The 16712-nt window shown below is 40.0% G+C and overlaps 1 protein-coding gene across 1 annotated transcript in view; it reads left to right on the top strand.

Moving 5' to 3' along the window:
- Positions 1–15642, top strand: part of POC1B (POC1 centriolar protein B) — a 108948-nt gene extending 93306 nt beyond the window's left edge. The window contains exons 11-12 of the mRNA XM_068970361.1: positions 10206–10424; positions 14163–15642. Coding sequence (XP_068826462.1) covers positions 10206–10424; positions 14163–14267 — 324 coding nt within the window. The 3' untranslated portion in view covers positions 14268–15642. The remainder of the gene's footprint in view (positions 1–10205; positions 10425–14162) is intronic.
- The last annotated feature ends 1070 nt before the right edge of the window (positions 15643–16712 follow it).

The raw sequence follows: 16712 nt of genomic DNA, 5'->3' as shown, positions 1-16712 counted from the left end.
TCTCACACCTTTTCACTGAATTTCTTTAAAAGTTGATTACAACTGATTTACAGTGTATGGTAATCTGTGCTGTGCAGCACAGTGATTCAGCTATAATATGTGCATTCCTTTTCCTGTTGGTTTCCATTACAGTTTATCATAGGTATCCAGTAGGACCTTGTGTATCCATTCCATATATGAGTTTCCTGTGGTATCCAGTAGGACCTTGTGTATCCATTCCATATATGAGTTTGTTTCTGCTGATCACAAACTCCTGAGCCATTCCTCCCCCACCTTCTTGACAACCACAAGGCTGTTCTCAATGTTTGTGAGTCTGTTTCACAGATAAGTTCTTTTATGTCATATTTTAGATTCCACATATCAGTGATATCATGGTATTTGTCTTTCTCTTTTTGACTCAACTTCACTTGGTATTTTCATTGAATTTTAAGAGCAAAATTGGAACTTAAAAACATCAGTTATTATGAGATGAAAAGAGAAGGATTCCAGATTCATTCAGAAATGTTAGTGTTGCAGTGAGGTTACATCTCTTATTCATGCCTATATTAATTTCACTGGATGGTTGATGTGCATACAGGGAAGGGGCAGCTTTCTGAAAGATGAACAGATGGGTTGTTTTTTGTTTTTTTTTGAGACATGATGTGAGTGCAACTAAACTAAGTGTGGTCTTCCAAATCAAACTTCAGTTTTTGCAAGGTGTGATCCTTACTTGAATGTAAAACATCTTTTAAAGCAGTACATCACTGTACAGGATAAGCTACTACCTGCCTCAGAATTTAGATTCACGCGCACACACACCTTTTTTGAACAGAGTGAGGTATTGCTGTAAATAATGGTTGATTTCTACCCTAGTCATTTCAGCAGTTTGCATAAAATGTTCTTGTTGATTCTATAGGAAAGAGATAATAAGAATAAATTCCTTACTCTGTAGGCCTTTGGGGTATAACAGCAGGATTTATAAGAAATGTAATAACTACGTGTTTTCTCTTTGGAATTTACAGAAAGTTTTATTAGTTTTATATTCATCTAGAATACTGGGAATAGCATTTTTAGTTTTATTTTAACTCAGAAGGGAGGGTACTAATTTTAGTTCATGGACTACCTGCTCTCTTTCTCCACTTCCCCTAGATAATTCTGGGTAGTGCTTTATCATTAATTAAGATTTATCTGATACAGTGCACGATTTGAGACTCAGCACAGGGCATTTGAAGACAAATATTCCTTTAAGGGATTCATAGCTTATGTTTGCCTCATCATGAAACACGGAAGGATATTTTTGCACAGATTTATTTTTCCTACCTCTATCCTACCTATTCATGGCTTCAAAACTAATAAGCTTCTCTGGAGATGATAGTAAAGATTAAAAACAAAGACAGACAGATTTATGGCCTTGGCTGTCATTTCCAAGGGCACTGAATTAATCATTCAGATATTCTAGTTGATAGCTGCATTGAGGCAGGGATGTTTTTCAAGTCTTCTGACAAAAATGAAATTTTCCAATTTGGTTTGAAGAAGAGAAATCAAAGCCCTCAGTAAAACATTATCCCCAAAGCCTCTTTTTTCTCTCTTTGAGGAAAAAAAAGATGTATGATTTTTCCCAAGGGATAAACAGAAGGCTTTCTCAGCTCAACGAATTTAGTCTGGGAGACACAAATTTCACATGACATTCTCTGATCCTATCCTAGAAATATTTTTAAATCAATCCGACTGGGTCAGATAAGTATGTTCTTACAAGGATGTACAATACACTGTGCAGATATAAAATAGATGTGGTTTTCTCTTTCAGGATGAACAGCCTTTTCTTCCTAAGAGTGTTAGAAACCGAGAACGAATCCTGCCTGTGTTGTGGCCCTGTGACAAGCCCATACGGGTGACTCCATAGCTCTGTGTTCCGTTTCTCTGATTGACTCATCCACACCTTGGTTAACACTGGCTTTTGATCTCAAGGCAAGAACCAAAGGCAGAGCAACACTCTGACTCACTTCTGAAATACATCCGTCCTCTCCTGGTCAGGATTCTCGGATGAACTCAGTAACCATCTGAATCCTTTGTGTTGATGGTGAACTCAGTGTAAAGCCTCCCACTCACTGGCCACCACTTCCTCTAGTCTTCCAGGTTTGATCATTCATCAGCCACAGAAGGAGCTCCAATCCACCGAGCCTCTGCCTTTTCATTGCTCACGTTCTGTGTCTGTGTGCACGTCTCTTCTTTATGGGCTTAGATTCTGTAGTCATCATCATAGCCACGCCCTTGCCCCCTTTCTCTCTCCATTGTAGTCACCCAAAAAAACTTCAGCCTGATTAAATTTTTCTGCCAACTCTGTACACCCAAGCAACTGAACTTGACTAGCCAGCCATGCTGACTGACTTCCCCTTAAATTTATTCATACAAAACTCCAGGAGCTCTCAGTACTGCCTAATCCTAACCCTAACCCTCCCTGTCCTGGGACATGAGTGCTCTCTTTCCGTTTGATCTTTTTCATCAGCACACATTTGTAATGTAGTTCTCATCTTTCAAAAGGAAAACTTCATGTGACCCCTCATCTGTTTCCAAGTCCCATCGCATTGCTCTCCTTTTTGGCAAAACTCCTTAAAAGAAAGGCATACATTCAGTCTTCCTGCTTTCATTTTCCTTTTTCACTTTTTGGAATTCACCCCAGTTCAGCTTTTGCCCCCACCGTTCCACTCCTATCAAGGTTCTGGTGGCTAGCCACATCAGTTTTTCTACAGGACTTGGTCTTGGTGATCACTCCCTTCTCCTTACTTGGCTTCTAGTCCAGCAACTCTCCTTCTACATGAGCCGCGAGTCACCTTTCCTCCTCCTTTCTTCCTGCCTTCTAAAGTCTTTGCAGTTATTCTGTTTGGTTCTTAGACTCATTGCTATAAAGAGTTACATGCCTCACACCCCAACTCCAAGGGAACAGAAGCTTCTGCAAGTGGTACCCTTCCAGACCTTGCCTTATGTACCTCTTCACCTGGCTGTTCATTTATATCCATTGTAAAAACTGGTAAATATATATATGTTCTATGCTGCGTGCTAAGCCACTTCAGTTGTGTCCGACTCTGCAACCCCATCGACTATAGCCTGCCAGTCTCCTCTGTCCATGGGATTTCCCAGGCAAGAATACTGGAGTGGGTTGCTCTTCCTTTCCTCAAGGAATCTTCCTGGACCAGGGATCAAACCTGGGTCTCCTGTATTGTAGGCAGATTCTTTATGACTAGCACCACCTGGGAAGCCCATATATATTTTGATAATTCCCAAATTTATATCTTTAGCCCCAGGCTCTCCACAGAAATCTAGATTCATGTATTTCCAGTTATATCCATGACTTTTCCCTTTGGAAATCACATAAGCATCTCAAACTTAACATGCCCAAAATTTATTCTCTACCTTTCTTCCCATTAAAAAATGCATCATCAGTGGAGCGAAATCATAATGTAACACCTTACCCAGCTTTATGTTTCTTTATTACCCTTGTTACTACCTGAGATTACATCACATATCTATATATTTACCCACTGGAATATAAGCCTATGTCAACAGGGTCTCTTTTGTTCATTCACTTCTTGCATTAGGCAGAGTAATGGTCCAGAAAGATGTCCATGTCCTCGTCCCCAGCATCTGTCAATGTCTTTCTTTACATGGCTTCCCAGGTGGCGCTAGTGGTAAAGAACCTACCTGCCAATTCAGGAGACAGAAGAGATGCCAGTTCGATCACTGGGTAGGGAAGATCCCCTGGAGGAGGGCATGGCAACCACTCCAGTATTCTTGTGTGGAGAATCCCATGGACAGAGGAACCTGGCGGCCTATGGCCCATGGAGCCGCTAAGAGTCAGACACAACTGAAGCCGCTGAGCATCCAAGCAGGCATGCACGTGGCAAAGGGGCTTTGCAAATATGATCAAGTTAAGGATCTTGGGATGGGGAGATTATCCCAGATTATGGTCCAGTGCAATCACAATGATCCTTAGAGGGTGAAGAGGGAGGCATGGAAAGTAGAGAAGTGGAGGTCAGAGTGATGGAGCCTAGAGCTACAAGTGGCAGCATCCTCAAGGAGCTGGAAAGGGCAAGGATAGATTGCCCCCAGAACCACCAGAAGGAACTCTGGGGGGAACTCTGCTGACACCTTGACTTTAGCCCCATGAAATCGATCTGGACCTTCAGAACTTTAAGAGAGTAAATCTGTGTTGTTTAAGCCACTAAACTTGTGAGTAATTTAAGTCATGGTAGGAAACTAATATACTCTTATACCTAATTCCTAATATACTCCTATATCTAGTTCCTAATATCTCTGGCATCTAGAATTTTCCAGACCCATATGTGCAAATAAAACAATCTTGTTTGAATAAATGGTATATCTTCATTGTTTTAGATACCATATAAAGATAATTGGAGTTTCTAATCTTGATTCTGAAAGTTCTCATTGAAAATAAATGATCCATTCTTTCTTTGAAAAGTAGTCTTTGCTTTTATTTTTGTCTAGGCAAAAGATACTTTTTGTTATCCTAGTCTATTTCAGGCAGGCATTTTATAAGAGAGAGAGTAGTGTGTGTGTAGTGACTTAAAAACTCTCAGAATGTCAGGAATGGAAAGGACTTTTAAAGGGCATTCAGTTTGAATTTCCTGATCTGATGTTTGTATATTTCTCACAATATCCCTGACAAGTGACCATCCCAAGTCTATTTTTGAACCTTCAATGATGGGAAACTTACTTTAGCTGGAGGGGTCAAGACCACTTTTAGATAGACTGTTCTCGCTTTGTTTTATTTTCTACTTAGAGAATTAAAGCAAAACTAGAAATGTTAATTATAAGCCCAAACTGACTTATTTTAGGGCTTCCCAGGTGGCACAGGGGAAAAGAATCTGCCTGCAATGGGGGAGACTTGGGTTCAATCCCTGTGTTGGGAAGATCCCCTGGAGAAGGGAAAGGCTGCCCACTCCAGTATTCTGGCCTGGAGAATTCCATGGACTGTATTGTCCATGGGGTTGCAAAGAGTCGGACACAACTGAGTGACTTTCACTTTCACTTTACATGTAAAGTGCCTCCTTTTGTGTTCATGCTTGTCAGAAAATCCTTATGCTATATCACCAGAAACCATCAAATATACTTTTAGGGGATAAAAATCAAGCAGTGATTTTTAGGTAAGTGATGAATGCTTATATTGCTCCCTCATTGTGCCTGTGTGTGTGTGTGTGTGTGTGCGTGCATGCGTGCGTGCGTGCATGTGCTCATGTCTGACTGCTTATGACCCCATGAACTGTAGCCCACCAAGCTCCTGTGTCCGTGGAATTTTCCAGGCAAGAATACTGGAGTGGGTTGCTATTTCCTTCTCCAGCAGATCTTCCAGACCCAGGGATCAAACCCACATCTCTTGTATCTCCTGCACTGGCAGGTGGATTCTTTACCAACTGTGCCACCTGGGAAGAGACTATACCTTTAGGAGGCGTTTAAGACTAATTTTTAGTAGAGAATGGTATTATCTTAACTTTAAGTTTTTGCTTCTCTTCAAATACTGTCAAATTATTAATATTTACATTTTGTTGATGGCTCATCAGATGTAGGACAGTCAGTTGAATTTAGTTTAACAAATGTTGAGCCCAGTTTGTGTCTCATACTCTATGCTAGGCACCTTAGGAAGAAAAATGACCCAGTTATGTCTCCTAGAGAGTGACCCTCATAATCTGCTAGGGAATATAGACACAAAAACACAAATAGAACAAGAAGTGATAAGTGCTCTACTGATGGCACAAAGACTTATGAGAGTGTATGGTGTTAGAAATGTTCTAATTTCATTCTTTCACATGTAGCTATCCAGTTCCCCAGCACCACTTATTGAAGAGACTGTCTTTTCTCCATTGTATATTCTTGCCTTCTTTGTCATAGATTAACTGACCATAGGTTATACGTTTATTTCTGGGCATCTGTCCTGTTCCATTGATCTATATTTCTGTGTCTGTGCCAGTACCATACTGTCTTGATTACTGTAGCTTTTTGGTATGATCTGAAGTCAGGGAGCCTGATTCCTCCAGCTCCATTTTTCTTTTCCAAGATTGCTTTGGCTATTCAGAGTCTTATGTGTTTCCATACAAATTAAAAAATTTTTTGTTCTAATTCTGTGAAAAATGCCATTGGTAGTTTCATAGGGATTATATTAAATCTGTAGATTCGTTTGGGTAGTATGTCCATTTTAACAATATTGATTCATCTAAAAAAAGATATGAAAAGATATCTTTTCATCTGTTTCTGTCATCTTCAATTTCTTTTATCAGCATCCTAAAGTTTTCAGAGTATGGTACAGGTCTTTTGCCTCATTCAATTCAGTTTAGTTCAGTCGCTCAGTCGTGTCCGACTCTTTGCGACCCCATGAATCACAGCACTCCAGGCCTTCCTGTCCATCACCAACTCCCGGAGTTCACTCAGACTCCCATCCATTGAGTCAGTGATGCCATCCATCCATCTCATCCTCTGTCGTCCCCTTCTCCTCCTACCCCCAATCCCTCCCAGCATCAGAGTCTTTTCCAATGAGTCAACTCTTTGCATGAGGTGGCCAAAGTACTAGAGTTTCAGCTTTAGCATCATTCCTTCCAAAGAGATCCCAGGGTTGATCTCCTTGCAGTCCAAGGGACTCTCAAGAGTCTTCTCCAACACCACAGTTCAAAAGCATCAATTCTTCGGCGCTCAGCCTTCTTCACACAGTCCAACTCTCACAACCATACATGACCACAGGAAAAACCACAGCTTTGACTAGATGGACCTTTGTTGGCAAAGTAATGTCTCTGCTTTTCAGTATGCTATCTAGGTTGGTCATAACTTTCCTTCCAAGCAGTAAGCGTCTTTTAATTGCCTCATTAGGTAGGTTTATTCCTAGCCATTTTATTCTTTTTGAAGTAATGGTAAATGGGATTGTTTCCTTAATTTCTCTTTCTGATCTTTCCTTGTTTGTTAGTGTATAGAAAGGGAAGAGTTAAGTTTTTATCCTGAAACTTTACCAAATTCACTGATGAACTCTAGTAGGTTTCCGGTAGCATCTTGAGGATTATCGATGTATAGAATCATGTTGGTCTTCCCTGGTAGCACAGACAGTAAAGAATCTTCCTGCAATGCAGGAGACCTGAGTTCAATCCCTGGGTTTAGAAGATCCCCTGGAGAAGGGAATAGCTACCCACTCCAGTATTCTTGCCTGGAGAATCCCATGGACAAAGGAGCCTGGTGGGCTACAGCCTGTGAGGTCGCAAAGAGTCAGACATGACTGAGTGTCTTAACACTTCACACACAGTATCATATCACCTGCAAACTATGACTGTTTTATTTCTTTTCTAATTTAGATTCCTTTTATTTCTTTTTCTTCCCTGATTGGCATGGCTAGATCTTCCAAAACTATGTTGAATAAAAGTGGCAAGAGTGGACATCTTCATCTTGTTCTTGATTTTAGAGGAAATGCTTTCAGTTTTTCACCATTGAGTATGATGTCAGTTGTAGGTTTGCCATATATGGCCTTTAATATGTTGAGGTAGGTTCCTTCTATGACCACATCCTGGAGAGTTGTTGTTGTTGTTTTTTAATCATTAATGGATGTTGGGTTTTGGCAAAAGCTTTTTCTACATCTATTGAGAGGATCGTGTGGTTTTTTATTATTCAATTTGTTAATGTGGTATATCACACTGATTGACTTGCGGACATGGAAAAGTCCTTGCATCCCTAGGATAAAGCCCACTTGATCATGGTAGATGATCCTTTAAACGTATCATTGGATTTGCTTTGCTATCATTTTGTTGAGAATTTTTGCATCTGTGTTCAGTGATATTGCCCTGTAATTCTCTTTATTTGTGGTATCTTTGTCTGGTTTTGCTTCCCTGGTGGCTCAGCTGCTAAAGAATCTGCCTGCAATGAGGGAGACCTGGGTTCAGTCACTGGGTTGGGAAGATCCCCTGGAGAAGAGAACAGCTACCCACTCCAGTGTTCTGGCCAGGAGAATTCCACAGGGTTACAAAGAGTTGGACATGGCTGAGCGACTTCCACTTAAACAGTTTGTCTGGTTTTGGAATCAGGATGATTGTGGCCTCATAGAATAAGTGTGGGAGTGCTTCTTCTTTTGCAGTTTTTTGGAATAGTTTCAGAGGGATAGATGTTTCCTGTTTTCCAAATATTTGATAGACTTTAGCTATAATGTCGTCTGGTCCTGGACTTTGGTTAGGAATTTTTAAAATCACAGTTTCACTTTCAGTACTTGTGATTTGTCGGTTTGTACTTTCTGTTTCTTCCTAATTCAGTCTTGGAAGATTGTACCTTTCTAAGAATTTGTCCATTTCTTCTAGGTTGTCCACTTTATTGGCATATAGTTGTTTGTAGTAGTCTCTTATGGTTCTTTGTATTTCTGTGGTGTCAATTGTATGTTTGTCAGTTTAATTAATATGTCTTAGTCTTGGTGTGTTCCTCCTTGGGTTTATCTATTAATATATGGGACTCTCTGCACTTCCTGAACTTGTGTGACTGTTTCCGTTCCCAAGTTAGTTAAGTTTTTGCCTATTATCTCTTCAAATATTTTCAGACCCTTTTTCTCTTCTTCTAGGACCCCTATAAGGGGAATGTTGGTGCATTTAATGTTGTTCCAGAGGTTCTGAGAGTGTCCTCATTTCTTTTCATTCTTTATCCTGTTCCATGGCAGTGTTTCCACCCATCTGTCTTTCAGCTCACTTATTTCTTCTTTTGCTTCATTTATTGTGCCATTGATTCCATGTAGTGTATTTTTCATTTCAGTTATTGTATAGTTCAACTGTTTGTTGTTTATATTTTCTTGCTCTTTATATTTTCTTGTATCTTCTTGGCCTGCGCCCCCATTTTTCTGATATCATGGATCATCTTTACTCTCATTATTCTGAGTTCTTTTTTAGGTAGTTTGCCTATCTCCCCTCTGTGTTAATTGTTCTTCTGGGGTTTTATTTTGTTCCTTCGTCTGGAACATATTTCTCCATCATCTTACTTTGTCTAACTCTCTATGATTGCAATTTCTGTTTCACAGACTGAAAGATTGTAGTTCCTCTTGCTTCTGGTGTCTACCTCCTGCTGGGTGTGTCTGGTCTGAGAGCTTTGTGCAGGTTTCCCAGTGGGAGGGCTGTGTCATGGTGTGTGTTTAGAGGTGGCTGTACATTCAGGACAACTTTAGGTAGTGTGTCTGCTGATGGGTGGGGCTCCCTCCATTGGGAGGTGTTCCCAAGGCGTTCCCACCTTGTTGTTGTTTGTCATGAGGTGTTCCAACACTGGAGCCTATTGGCTGTGTTCTCAGTGTGAAAGTGGCAACCTCAAGGAGAGCTTCTGTCAGTGAATATTCCCCAGTATCTCTGCCATTAGTGTCCTTGACCCCACAGTGAGCCACAGCCCCACCTCCCCAGGAGACCCTCCAAGACCCTTAGGCAGCGTGGCCCAGGCTCCTGTGGGGTCACTACCTTACCCTGGCTCGCAGTGCATTTGAAATCTTATGGGCGCCCTCCAAGAGTGGAGTCTCTGTTTCACCCAGTCCTGTGGAGCTCCCGTACTTAAGCTCTTCAAAGTCAGAGGCTCCTCCTCCTGGATGCCAGACCCCCAGGTTCGGGAACCTCAAGTGAGGCTCAGCACTCTCCCTCCTGTGGGAATACCTCTGTGGTTTAATTATTTAATTATTACCCACCCAGTGGTTATGGGACTTTATTATTTTGGGAAAGCACCACTCCTACCACCTTGCTGTGTCTTCCTTTTCATCTTTGAGTGTAGAATATCTTCTGATAGGCTTCAGTCTTTTTGTCAGTGGTTCTTCAGCAGTTGGTTGTAGTTTTGGTGTTTCACGAGAGGACTCAAGCCCAAGTCCTTGTAGGCTGCCATCTTGTCTCCTCCCCTCAGAAGTCAAATAACAGTCATCTTAATTGACATGACTTTTAAAATCAAGAATTAGCATTTAACAACCTGTTTAAATGTATAACACCTCATCCTTCAGACAGATACATACAACATACAAACTCTATTTCACTGAAAAAAAATCAAGGAGAATTGTGAATTTCCTCCATTCTCTTTTTTAGCCTTTTTTTCCTCTTGTAATTTGCAGTAGTTGAAGATGAAAATTAAATGCAAGTTGGGCTTTTAAAAGAGGAGTATTGAAACTGTATATATATTTTATATATAATTTTTAAAGTTTGGAAAATATAACTCTTCCCATCTTTTCTGTGGTGTCAAAGACAACAGAAACAACTGTTAGAACTCTACCAGACACGGGTGAAGAGATCTGCGGATACTTCTTGAATCCTTCTTTAATGACATCAGAATGTTCACCTACAGTCTTGAAAAAGAAAACAGAAGACATAAGCGACCTCCCTACTGAGAGTCAAAGAAGCATACCGCTTGCTGTGACCGACGCGTTAGAGCATATTATGGAACAGCTCAATGTTTTGACACAGGTGGGTTGGCATGCTTCACACTTAGAGGTAGGATGTACAAAATCCTGGTTACAGCAGGCTGCAGAACTGGCAGAGCAGCGGGGGATACTTTCTTTCTTAGCAAGCTCACAGGTGGTAGTTAACGGAGCAGCACATGCTCTGCTGAGATGCTCTAGGTCCTGTGGAGGCAAGGTCTGAGCCCATGCGTATGTAAACGTGTGTGCATACACACACCGTCCTGTATCTGGCATCTGAGGACCAGAAGGGAGGGGAGGAGACAGTGGAGAACTGTTGTGGTACTTCATGCTAGAAATTTGATTCTGGACAGCAATGTTTTGCCCTAAGAATTTTCTGATGCAGTGTATTCAGATATTGGATATTATCAAAGAAATATTTAAGGCCAAAAGAAAAAATGTATTGGGATTAATCATTTCACTTAGAATGAAATATTGGCAATGCTTTTAGTTTTCACATAATTCCCTCTGTCCAATGTATAACTTCCCTCATTTCAAAGCTTCTTACAGGACACTCTGTTCTGGAGATGAGGTTTTCACATTCCCCTTTTAGATTATTACCCAGTCTTTTTTTTTTTTTTTTTTTCATTGATGCTAAATTGTAATTTATTTTTTACTGCACAGGATGACTTTCAGCATTCTTGTTTTTTTTACCAGACTGTATACATTCTTTTATTAAATTTCATTATATAGTCATGCTTGTAATGAATAATTTTACAGTGAAAAGGAAAGATGTAATGGCTTAATCCCTTTCAATTACATTTAAGCAATTTTTAAAATTTATTTATTTATTGAAGGATAATTGCTTTACTGAATGTCAGTTTACCTTTGCCAAGAAGGAATACTATGAATCTTAACATACCAAAGGTCTTCCAACTCTTGGTCAGGAAATTTAGATGTCATTTAATGGAAGCAGTGTATTAAAATGGATACATCAAAGGTTGTCCTTCCAGCTCTCCTTGGTGTTTCTTTTGAATAAGTCTTATCATTCTTTGATAAATAGGATGAGGACACTAATATTTGTCAGAGCAGATGCTGTCCCAAGTTATACAGAAAGAAGCTATGACATGAACTAGAGATGTCGATTACTTTCCCAGAATAAATATTTTGAGTTGAAATAGCTCTTGCATAGAAGTTATCTTGCATAGAAGTTAATGTACAATTAACCCTGGCTGTACATTATAATTGCCCAGGCTATTAAGAAACGTCCAGATGTCCAGTTCTCATCTCCAGAGAATTCAAGGCCTTGGCATGGGTCTTTTAACGTTCCCTTCTGGGTTTAGAGCCAGTAATTAAAAATTTCACCCTTTAGATAACATCTCCGAACCTTTTAGTTAAGGGACATGGATATGGGTCATGACAGGTTGTGGGAACAAGGCTTGTGAGACCTTGGAGTCATAAGATTTGTTCAGTGAAAAATCATAGGAAAATCACCAATTTTTGCTTTGCAGTATTGTGCTGGAGGTGACTTTGTGTTTATCAGACGTCTCTCGCCTTTAAAATGCAGTTTTTCTCTTGACCTCCTGCCAGCCTTAGTTTTGATGGGCCTGTTTCCCAGGGCCCTGGCTCCTCACGTGCGCTGTCACACTGAGTGGCAGGTCCTCTTGAGGGTCTTTCCATCCTCTGCTCTATCCGCTTCGTGACCCGTTTCACCTTTTTCCCTGATTCAAGGTTAAATGGATCACTTTAAACTTTATTGAAAGTCTCTACTTCTTTAACTTTGAAGGACTGACTACCCTTCATATACGAAAGAAGTGAAAAGCAGGCACAGCACACTTGCAAAATGGGAACAGTGTGAATCTGTGGGCGAATCAAGTGAAATAAACACATTCTGATTCACTTCAATTACAGATGACTGAGTATCTCCTAACCCTGTGGCAATGTTTATAATTCAGTACAGATTGTTTTGGGTTGGCCAAAACGTTCAGGCTTTTCTGTAAGTTATAGATGTTACAGAAAAACTCAAACGAGCATTTGGGCCAACCCAACAATATCACTTTCTCATTATAATTTTTCAGACAGTAGGTAACTGGAGTTAACCAGTGTTATAGATGTTGATAATATACATATCAAAAGGTTTTGCTTTTTGCATTGTGATAATGTATGTAAATATCAGGCAAAAAGCTTGGAGCGTAGTAGGCACCCAAGGAATATTAGAAAGTATTATGAGCATTGCTGTTAATTTTGATCATTAACAATATTGCAGTATTGTGCTGGAGGTGACTTTGTGTATATCAGACATTTCTTGCCTTTAAAAGGCAGTTTTTCTCTCAACCTCATACCTGCTTTAATTTTGATTGGCCTGTTTTCCAGGCCAATCATAACAAGTCATGATCTATAGTATGGACTATGAGAGGGAAAAAACTATTAAATAATAGAAAAAAAAAAAGAACAACTGATTACTGTCACAAACTGATAGGGAATCAAATCATTATCTTGAAACTTATTCACTAAAGTAACCATGCATTTATGCTGCTTTTCCTGTATGAACGGAACCAAATAATATATGAGAAGTGTATTTTGTAAACCATCCCAACTAATAAATGCAAATAGAATGTCATTGCCCTCTAAAGAAAGAATAGACATACCGAGGGACCTAGCCTGAGTCTTATCAAGCCTTTGGATCCTGTTTCCAATTTATATAAAATACGGAGAGTAAAAGAACAGATTTAACTGTATCTGGAGCACACAGTCCCTAAAATCCAGTCTGGTAGGGAATCTACAGGTCAGATGGCCTGAGCCTGTAAATAGACAAATTATAAAGAAAATAAAGCAAGGAAGTGGGGAATCTGCAGATTAAGTGGATAAGATAAAGTTGTAGTTTCTAGGGATGCATACTTGAAAGATAGAACCATAAAAACATGCAGATTATTATCACAGTGGTCAAGATAGTGGCTGTTATGGGGGAAGGTGCATGCGAGGGACTAGTTCTTGACCTGATGCTGGTCACAAGGGTGTTTTTCTCATGAGAATTCATTGATCCTTTTTAGTGTGCAATTTCCTGAATCCAGTTTATAGTGAAGTTAAAAAAAAAAAAAACTGTAGCAAAGTAATCGATAATCACAATTTAAAAGTAGTCGTGTGTGTGTGTGTGTATAGTCATATACTCACTCACTAGCCAAAGGAGTTAGAATAGCTAAGATTCATAAAGTCCTGTTGTGCCAGGCACTAGCTTAAGCATTTTACATGCCTGATTTCATTCAGTCTTCCTACCAGCTCTGTGAGGTGCTGTTGTCATCTTCTGGGTGCAGAAATGAGTGGCAGTCATTATATTTTCAAGGTAAGCTAGGTATCCAGCTGTCTAGGGTAGTATAGATATGATCCATATGGATTGATTGTGGCAGAATGGCCAGGGATGCCATTTAAGTAGTCATGGGGCATGTGGCATTCCGTCCCACCTCCCACGTTCCACATTACCTGGGACACTATTTAACAGCCTCATGTGGCCTCTTCTCTGGCATCGATGCTTTAGAAGATCAGACTTTAGAACTGTCCATAGAGACTGTCATTTATTCCTTTTTCCTTAAATGCTTCCTCTTTTTGCCTTTTCCTCAAACGGCTTGGCAGTGCTTTGCCCTGTAGTGGGGTGCAGAAACAGAGCAAGTTCCGGAGCTCATCTCTGAGCCAACCTCCTGGCAAGAGGGTAGGCATTACAGTTCTGAAAAAGATCAGTGCAGAGATTATCACCATCATTCTCACCACCAGGTCACCAGGCCCTGATGACTTTGTCCTCCTTTTTTTGCAGACTGTTTCAATCTTGGAGCAGCGACTGACTTTGACAGAGGATAAGCTGAAAGACTGCCTTGAAAATCAGCAAAAGCTTTTCAATGCAATCCAACAGAAAATTTGAACAGAAAAGTATGAGCAGAGGCATGAGAAATGAACACATGTACATATACTCAGGAAGGCAATACCAGCTGCTTCATACAACGCAACCACGTGCGAATTGGCATGGCATTTCTTAAAAGGGTGAGCAACAGAACAAAAGGCAGAAAAGGCATAATTAAGGACCAGTTTAAACATACCAATCAATGTCTAGGACTAATTCAAATCATTACTATTTATGGTTCCACTAATAAAGTGATAAGCATTCAAGTGGCTCTATATTTCCCCCCCCATATTATTTTTTAAATGTTAGTTAATAGTTCAGATCCTGCCAGGAAAATAACCAAATCTTTGGATTTCATTGTTATTTCAAATTGACCATGTCCAGGCAATTCCTTCAACAATTAGTGTACTTCTTTAGTGAACGGTACCCTTAGGGTGAAATAATTCACTTACCTCTAAAATAGCATTTTATGTGCAGAGAATGAATTAATGATCTGACTTGTATTTCTCAGTTTAAAAAATTTACTCTTTCTTACCTATGCCATTTGATGAAAAGATGATCTCACAGACTCTCAAACCACAGAATTTCCACAGCAAGAATACACTTATTTTAATTAGCAACAGCACATGCAGGACATATGGCAGGGATTTTGATTTAATTTACGGCATACATTGCTTATTCTTTGACCAACCTGAAAGAAAATGAAGAGTTAGAAATATGTGAAGTGCACATATCTTCTTCCATAGATGAAGGCACTGAATGTTTTTGGTTATATCCAAATCTGTGATATCAGTTTATGAAGATTAAATTAGTGCAGAATCCTCAAAACCCAGAACCATGCAACAGCAATACTTAGAAATATACACCCATGTGTGTTCACATGCTTCAGGAATGTTCAGGGTGATTTTGGTACCTGGATATAAGGACTTTAAAAGAATATTTATTTGCATCGTTGTCTACCTCTTTCTTTTAATTGTGATTTGAAACAAAATGAAAATGAGTAAAACATTCTAAAAGATCTTGGTTATAATTTAAGAATTTTATCTTAAACAAAATAAGAGATTAAATTGGGAAAAAAAAAAGAATTTAGCTTGCATTTCTGTTAACCTATATCAAAAACAGAAGGTGAGAGAAGACAGTCCACATTCATGATGCCTGCAGGCATACCCTGGGGAAGATACTATGTTCTGGAAAAGAAAAAAGTCCTATTTATGTATGGGTCTATATTGAGAAATATCTCAAAGTGATTTCAACTGTATTTATGAGGTGGTTTTGTTTTATCATCCAGGGTGTTTTAAGTGCCTTTTTATACAATACTAAGTAGGAGCTTCTAGACCGTTTCAAGAGTTTATAAGACTAAGTGGCATTGTATTTTTTATAACCTTGTTGAGAAGACTAAGAAATGAAATGTCATACCAATTTTTGTTTACTTTTTTATTCTTCAAACAATAAAGATATTTTACCTTAAAAAAAAGTTTCTTTTTAAATGATTAAAATCTAGAAATAATACTAAAATTTCTTATCTAGCTCACTTAGCTTTAACCTTCATAACAACCTCTTAGAGAACTTGTCAGAACAGTTCCGGTGCTTTTCCGCGGGCTTATGATTCACTAGGTCTGGTCTGGCAGGGCCACTAATTTGCATCTCTAACAAGCTCACAGGAGATTTGGTGCTATTGGCCTCAGGCCGACAGTTTAAAAACTATTGACCAGCTATAGCCACTTCCTGCAACATGGTGTTGCCACACACTTTTATGGCCATAGACCTTTATTATAAGTGATATAAAAACAGTGATGACTGAAGTTTGAAAGCCTTAAAACTTTTTCAGGAGGGATATTTTATAACCCTCCTTCCCTCCCCCACACCTTTGTTTATGCTTTTGAGGATTCTTTCCTTTGGATTCCAGCCTCACATTTGTCTTAGTTGCCTGTTCGCTGCGTGAGCAACATCTCCACTTGGAAGACCTGGCAGGCCGTCTCTGAAAGTGCTCAAAGCCAGTCCCTACTGTCCCCTCAACCACCAGCCAGCTCCTCTCTCCCCTAGTCTCCGGACCTCCAACTCTCCTTCAAGGCAGTCAGGTTGGAGTTATCCTTGAATCCTTGATCCTACACTCCACTCCCATTCCTTCAGCAAATCTTATGAGACGATATGAGAGACCGGATCATTTCTCACCCCTCCATCAGCCACCAAAACAGGCCACCATCGTCTCTTCCCGGAATGGCTGCAGTACCTCTTCACTGTCTCCACCATCACCTTTGGACAGCAGGCCAGAGTGGTTCTTGAAAAGACGGAGTTCAAACATGTGGCTCTTTCGGCTCCAAACCCTTCAGGGCCTCCCATCTTGGAGTAGAAGCCCAAGGTTTGACAGTGGTGATATGCTCCCCACCCCTTCAGTTTAGACCTCCTCTTCCCCTTGGGGGCCACACTTACTGCCCTTGGTCACAGTGGCTTCTTTGCTTCCCTTTG

The sequence above is a fragment of the Capricornis sumatraensis genome, chromosome 4 (genome assembly GCF_032405125.1).
Source record: "Capricornis sumatraensis isolate serow.1 chromosome 4, serow.2, whole genome shotgun sequence".
NCBI classification, from domain to species: Eukaryota; Metazoa; Chordata; class Mammalia; order Artiodactyla; family Bovidae; genus Capricornis; species Capricornis sumatraensis.
This window is presented reverse-complemented; position numbering and strand designations above follow the sequence as displayed.